At 37.7% G+C, this 7,071-nt stretch overlaps 1 protein-coding gene across 1 annotated transcript; it reads left to right on the top strand.

Moving 5' to 3' along the window:
* Nucleotides 1-1,117: 1,117 nt before the first annotated feature.
* On the top strand, nt 1,118-6,171 carry LOC112707539 (NADH dehydrogenase [ubiquinone] iron-sulfur protein 4, mitochondrial). Its single transcript, XM_025759299.3, has 5 exons — nt 1,118-1,416; nt 1,516-1,604; nt 1,997-2,126; nt 5,543-5,572; nt 5,799-6,171. The coding sequence occupies exons 1-5, from the start codon at nt 1,225-1,227 to the stop codon at nt 5,865-5,867; spliced, it is 510 nt and encodes a 169-aa protein (XP_025615084.1). The 5' UTR covers nt 1,118-1,224; the 3' UTR covers nt 5,868-6,171.
* Nucleotides 6,172-7,071: the final 900 nt, after the last annotated feature.

Below are 7,071 nucleotides of genomic sequence, written 5' to 3'. Positions count from 1 at the left end.
TAAGGTTTTCAACATGAGAATTTTGAATTTAAAAATAAAAGTAAAATTATCATTGAAACTTCTACCACTAAAATTTTAATAAATACTGTAAAAATATTAGTTAACAAAAATTTATAAATTAAGGGTAAGATAATATTTTTGAGTTTACTTATAAATTCTAAATTCTTATATAAACTAAAAGAAAAGAATATGATTATTATCAATTAAAGTGAGAATCATGCCTTGTTCTGTATTCAGGGGAGAAGAGAGGGGGGGGGGGGGGGAGTTGTACTTTTTTTAATAAAATCTTGCTCTTTTTTAGTATACACGAGACCAAAAAAATATATAAGAATGAAATGTACCGATTTTTTTATTTTTACAGTATTTCTCATTCAAACAAATTAAAGTTTCATTTAAAAATTTATTGTTAGCTAATAAATTGGTACATACATAAAGTAAAATTTAAATTTTTAACACTTATTTAAATAAATTAGTGAGTTAATCATTAAATTCTCCCAACTTGATTATCCTAACACTTATTTAATTACAAACATAATACATATATGAGTAATTACTTAAATTAATGTCTAAGGATTTTAAAGTTGGACATTTTATTCCCTAAGAAAAATTAATATACACATCAATCCCTAATATTTTACTTCGGCAGTCAAATCAGTCTCCAGTTTATTTTCCGGCAAAATGATTACCCAGATCAGTCCCCAAGAATTTTAAAAACGGATATTTTAGTTCTCAAAAAAAATTAATGTACAAATCAATCCCAAGGTTTCTCTCCCTCAACAGAGAGAAACGTTGGGATTGATTTGTAAATTAATTTTTCTTGAGGACTAAAATGTCCGTTTTTAAAATTCTTGGGGACTGATCCGGGTAATCACTATGCCGGAAAATGAACTATAGACTAATTTGTGTGTCGTATTAAAACTTTAGGGATTGATCTGTATATTAATTTTTCTTGAAACTAAAATATCCGATTTTAAAATTCTTAGGACTGATTTGGTAATTACTCTACATATATAATAACCCAAAATTATAGCCCAGTTCAAATTATAAACGGCCATGGCCCAAATTCTAGCCCAGCTCACAACGTGAATACCTACAGTAATATGACATATGGGCCAGTAGGTGATGAATTGGGAACCCTCTGGAAGTTGTCGAGTTGGTTCCTTTAGCATCAAAACAGTGTAAAGCAGTTACAAAAACGATTACGGAGAGAAAAGCCGTTGGTTGATGGTTGGGCGTGAAATGGCAGGGAATATGCCACCGGGAATACGAAGGGTGGTTGGAAGAAGTGGTTGTGACGGTTATAGAGGGTGGAGTAGATGGTTGAGCTCTAACATAGAGTCAGACGCATTGGTGGAAGTGAAGCCAGGGGAGGTTGGAATGATATCCGGTATTCCAGAACAACATCTAAGGAGAAGGGTATGCTAATAATGCTGTTATTGCCCTTTACTTCTTTTTTTTTCTTTTCATTTATTGTTATCAAGTATGATTCAACTTCCGGGATTTTTGTACTTACAGGTCGTCATTTATTCCCCTGCAAGGACCGCATCCCAGCAAGGCTCAGGCAAAGTTGGAAAATGGAAAATGGATTTCTTATCTACGCAAAAGTATGTTTTTTTTTTAAGTTGAAACTCCCGTGCATTTGTTTTCATGTGAAGTTGATGCTGATAATCGATAGATTATAAATTAATCAAATTTGTCAAATCATCTAACAATCATCTAACTGCAACTGAGTTTCTACTAATTCTCATCAAGTTTGGAACTCCCCATAACATATCTGCACACAATCAATTCTGTTTCTCTGGAGATTCCAAGTTTGAAACTATTTGACTTGCTCATTGTTGTATCCACTCTTTGATTAATTCATCTAGTTACAGTGTTGAAAGACCTGCCTAGCTGAAGTAGAACGTTGAAAGTTGTCACTATCTGTGTATGTTTTTATATATATGAAGTGAGGTTGTTTATGAGAAACCATTCTGATGTAAAAAAAAAATATTAGGTGGGAAAATCCGTTGATGGGTTGGACTTCAACCGGTGATCCTTACTCTTATGTCGGTGAGGCAGCTCTCAGCTTTGATAGCGAAGCTGCTGCCAGGGCTTTTGCTGAAAAACACGGTTGGGACTATACGGTATCACCATATAACATTGTTTGCTTCTCTCTTGGTTTTTTAATTCAATCATTTTATTTTAATTTCATTGAAGATGATAGATAGGAGGAGAGGCCAGAGTCAATATACAACAACAACAAAGCCTTATCCCACTAAGTGGGGTCGGCTACATGAATCAAACGACGCCATTGTGCTCTGTCATGTATCATGTCTACAGAGAGACCGTTTACATGTAGATCTCGTTTGACCACCTCATGGATGGTCTTCTTAGGTCTTCCTCTGCCTTTCGCCCTTTGTCCATCTTCCATCTCATCCACCCTCCTGACTGGATGTTCTATCGGTCTTCTTCTCACATGTCCAAACCACCTAAGACGCGATTCAACCATCTTTTCCACAATGGGTGCTACTCCAACTCTCTCCCTTATATCTTCATTCCTTATTTTATCCAATCGCGTGTGACCACTCATCCATCTCAACATCTTCATCTCTGCCACACTCAGCTTATGTTCGTGCTCTCCTTTAGCCGCCCAACACTCCGTACCATACAACATAGCCGGTCTTATAGCGGTGCGATAGAATTTACCTTTAAGTTTTAAAGGCACTTTTTTGTCGCATATAAAACCAGATGCACTCCGCCATTTTGACCAACCTGCTTGGATCCTATGATTTACATCATGTTCAATCTCTCTATTATCCTGTATGATGCACCCAAGATACTTAAAACTTTTAACTTTTCGTAAGGTGTTCTCTCCAATTTTCACCTCTATATTGGAGTTTTCCCTTCTCAGACTGAACTTACATTCCATATATTCCGTCTTGCTACGGCTTATGCACAGACCATACACTTCTAGAGCTTCTCTCCATAACTCCAACTTCTTATTTAGGTCTTCCCTTGACTCTCCCATAAGGACGATATCATCGGCAAAAAGCATGCACCATGGCACAGGCTCTTGGATGTGCTCTGTGAGTACTTCCAAGACTAATGTGAAAAGGTATGGACTTAAGGATGATCCCTGGTGTAATCCTATACCAATAGGAAATTCCTCTGTCACACCACCTTGAGTCTTCACACTAGTTGTGGCCCCATCATACATGTCTTTAATTGCCCGAATATATGCGATCCTTACTCTCCTCTTTTCTAAAACCTTCCATAAGACCTCTCTTGGTACCCTATCATACGCTTTTTCCAAATCAATAAACACCATGTGTAGATCCCTTTTATTACTACGATACCTCTCCATCATCCTTCTTAATAGGTATATCGCTTCAGTGGTAGATCTGCCTGGCATAAATCCAAATTGGTTCTCTGTTACTTGTGTCTCTTTTCTCAACCTCCGTTCTATCACCCTTTCCCATAACTTCATAGTATGACTCATAAGCTTAATCCCTCTATAATTTCTGCAACTTTGTATATCCCCCTTATTCTTGTAGATAGGTACCAAGGTGCTCTTTCTCCACTCATCAGGCATCTTCTTTGACCTTAAAATCTCATTAAAAAGCTTGGTTAACCAGTTGATGCCTTTTCCTCCAAGACCCTTCCAAACCTCAATCGGGATATTATCAGGTCCTACTGCCCTGCCATTTTTCATCTGCTTTAGAGCCTCTTTTACCTCGAAGTCTCGAATCCTTCGATAGTAGTCCAAGTTTTGATCTTCTTCCCTTGTGCATAATCGACCAAGGCTCGGAAGAGTCTTCTGTCCCTCATTAAATAACTCGTAGAAGTAGCTCTTCCACCTTTCATTAATCTTCTCCTCTTGAGCCAACACCTCTCCATCCTTATCCTTTATGCACTTAACCTGATCCAAATCTCTCGTTCTTCTTTCTCGGCTCTTTGCAATTCTATATATACCTTTTTCTCCTTCTTTCGTGTCCAAAGACTGGTAGAGACCCTCATATGCTCTTGTTCTTGCTTCACTTACAGCCACTTTTGTCTCTTTCTTAGCCGCCTTATATTTTTCCCAGTTATCTGCATTGCGGCATAAAGACCACTCTTTAAAGCATTCTCTTTTTATCTTTATATTTTCTTGTATACTCGCATTCCACCACCAGGACTCCTTGTCTCTTGGTCCTATTCCTTTAGATTCACCAAAACTTTCTTTTGCTGTTCTTCTAATAACTTCTGCCATCTCCCTCCACATCTCTTCCGCGCTTCCATTCACATCCCACCTTGCCTCTTCTCCTACCCGTCTTAGGAAGCTTCTTTGTTCCTCACCTTTCATCCGCCACCACCTCGTCCTTGGGTTCTTCGTATAATGTCTTTTCCTCAACTTTTGCTCAACGCGAAAATCCATGACGAGCACCCTATGTTGTGTTGTCAAACTCTCTCCCGGGATAATTTTACAGTTAATGCAAAATTTCCGGTCGACTCTCCTCAACAAGAAGAAGTCGATTTGAGAGCTTGTCATGCCACTCTTATAGGTTATAAGATGTTCATCTCTCTTTTTAAAACATGTATTTGCGATGAGAAGATCAAAAGTTGAGGAAAAGTCCAAAATAGTTTTACCCTCGGCATTGATCACCCCGAAACCATGGCCTCCGTGAATACTCCCATATCCAGTCACTTCTCTCCCAACATGGCCATTTAAATCTCCTCCTAAGAAAATCTTATCTCCCAAAGATATGCCTTGAACTAAACTCTCTAGATCCTCCCAAAACCTTATCTTGTGTTGTTCGTCCGAACCCACTTGCGGTGCATAGGCGCTAATCACATGAAAAGCACCTCCCTCCACCACAAGTTTGATAGAGATGATCCGATCTCCCACCCTCTTGACATCAACTACGTCCTTCTTCCACTGCTTATCCACAATTATTCCAACTCCATTCCTATTCTTCACCTTTCCTGTATACCAAAGTTTGAAACCAGAAGAATCCAACTCCCTAGCCTTTGCACCAACCCATTTCGTTTCTTGTAGGCACATAATGTTAATCTTCCTCCTTGTCATGGTATCCACCACCTCCATGGACTTTCCTGTTAGAGTGCCTATGTTCCATGTCCCAAATCTCAACCTTTTGTCGCTTCGACCTTTACCTTTTCCTTTGTGAACTAGCTTATTTACCCTCGTCCGTTCACGAAAACGCGAGAACCCTTGCTCATTTAACACTACATCCGGGCACCGATGCAGCGGCTCTTGCTTTGACACCGTACTCGAGCCATACGGCGCGTTACTTCCGGGTAACGACCTAGCTTTAGCGCAATAATGTCTTTGATTCATGTCATGGGGGGTTCGGCTATATTTTTACGTTGGTTGCCGAAGACCTAACACAACCCTCCTCCTTTATCCGGGCTTGGGACCGGCTATGTACCGCAAGTGTAACATAGGCGGAGTTAGGCCAGAGTCAATATATATGTGTATTAATTTTACAAGTTACTTTAGACAATTTCAGGCTTATTACGTTAATCTAAAAAATAAATTCAATTTATTTTTCTTTCTTTTCAGGTTAAAAAACGTCACACTCCCCTTTTAAAGGTAACTATGCTCTTTCATATAGTAATTTGAGTTGAAATTATTTCCGTGTTCAAATGAGCCAATTATTCAGTGAAGGATCCACATGCAAGAGGTTGGGCATATGCCCCCATAAAATTTTGTTTTAAATTGGATTAGGAGTACCAGATATGTGTATTGTTTGCCTCTATGATTTATTAAATTTAACCCCATAATCTAAACTTTCTTGTTCCGGTTTTATTGCTTGCAGCCTAAATCTTACGCAGATAACTTCAAATGGAAGGGACCAGACAAAACTGACGATGGGCATGCTTATTAGCCTCTTTCACACGATTACACGAGTATCTGTTATGTTATTGTTACATAGTAAATAGGTTGGGTAATTAGTGATGCCCAATAATATAGCACACGGCCATGTAAACAAAAACATTAAACTCACAGTTTATACAGATACATATACGGATATACCGTATGAGGAGCTCTAGTTAATACTAAATTTCATTTGAAGCGTTACAAGTTGGGAGAGTCAGACTTGTGTGGCATCTCCAACTGAAAAGATATTCCCCCCATGCAGCATTAAAAATTTAAAGCTTTCTAAAAGTAGTTGTTTCGAAAAGGTCTAATCCCAGGGTTTTCTAACTGTTGTTTTAGTCTATATTTTAAGCTTTTTAATGCAACGCTAGAAAATCCATACTCTAGGCTGAGTTTGGGAGGGAGACTAAGATTGAGAGACTGTGATTAAATTAAGTCTTTGTATTGTGTTTAGTATAAAAGGAATTAGATTGCGTTATATCTAAGATTATGTTTGGTTTAAAATAAATATAAAGATTAAAGAGTAAATATGAAATTTGAAAAGTTAAATAAAAACATTTTTAAAAAAGAATATACGTTATTAAAGTTTGAGTTTCTAGTCTTAGAATTTTCAATCCGCTCTTTTTTCATTTTCTTAGGTACTGAAATTAAAATTTTAATTTTAATCTCTAATCACCAAATATAATACTGAGTTCAGTTCTCAGTATCAGTTTTAATTTCGGAAAACAAACACTACCTTATATACATAAGCAACGCTTTAGCAACTTTCCTTCACTACCAGAAAAACACTCCTAACATTCTTTACTCAAACTTGCGATCTTTCTTCCATTTCCCTTCTTTAATTTGTCATTCTGAGGCCAGCACCGTTTTGCTGTGGCCGCCACGCCACCACCCCGAACAGGCGAACACTTCCCACTGCCAGCTATTGCTCTGTTTTGCTATCTTGGTTCCATTTTATGATTTTATCATTAAGACACTTCACATCGCCACTGCCACATCACCATTGCCGCCAACAAGGAGCCCACAGCTCCTTTCACCCTCTTTGTCACCGCCTAAAATCCCGAAATTCCAGGAAAGACGATTTTAGTTAAATTTAGAATTCATTTCTTTAAATTAAGAATAAGTATATTCCACTAGCATAGTAGCATTTCCCAAAGATAAATAAGTTCAATTTGATATAAGTTGGACTTAATTATTTCTTTTCTATTATA

This window comes from Arachis hypogaea, chromosome 8, assembly GCF_003086295.3.
Source record: "Arachis hypogaea cultivar Tifrunner chromosome 8, arahy.Tifrunner.gnm2.J5K5, whole genome shotgun sequence".
NCBI lineage: Eukaryota > Viridiplantae > Streptophyta > Magnoliopsida > Fabales > Fabaceae > Arachis > Arachis hypogaea.
Note: the sequence above shows the minus strand (reverse complement) of the source record. Positions and strands in the feature narration are given on the sequence as shown.

Bases quoted from the DNA above. Each gene is read 5' to 3' on its own strand.
- LOC112707539 (XM_025759299.3), top strand. From the start codon at position 1,225: ATGGTTGGGCGTGAAATGGCAGGGAATATGCCACCGGGAATACGAAGG. The intron at 2,127-5,542 runs GTATCACCATAT...CTTTCTTTTCAG, and splicing joins AACACGGTTGGGACTATACG to GTTAAAAAACGTCACACTCC. The intron at 5,573-5,798 runs GTAACTATGCTC...TATTGCTTGCAG, and splicing joins GTCACACTCCCCTTTTAAAG to CCTAAATCTTACGCAGATAA.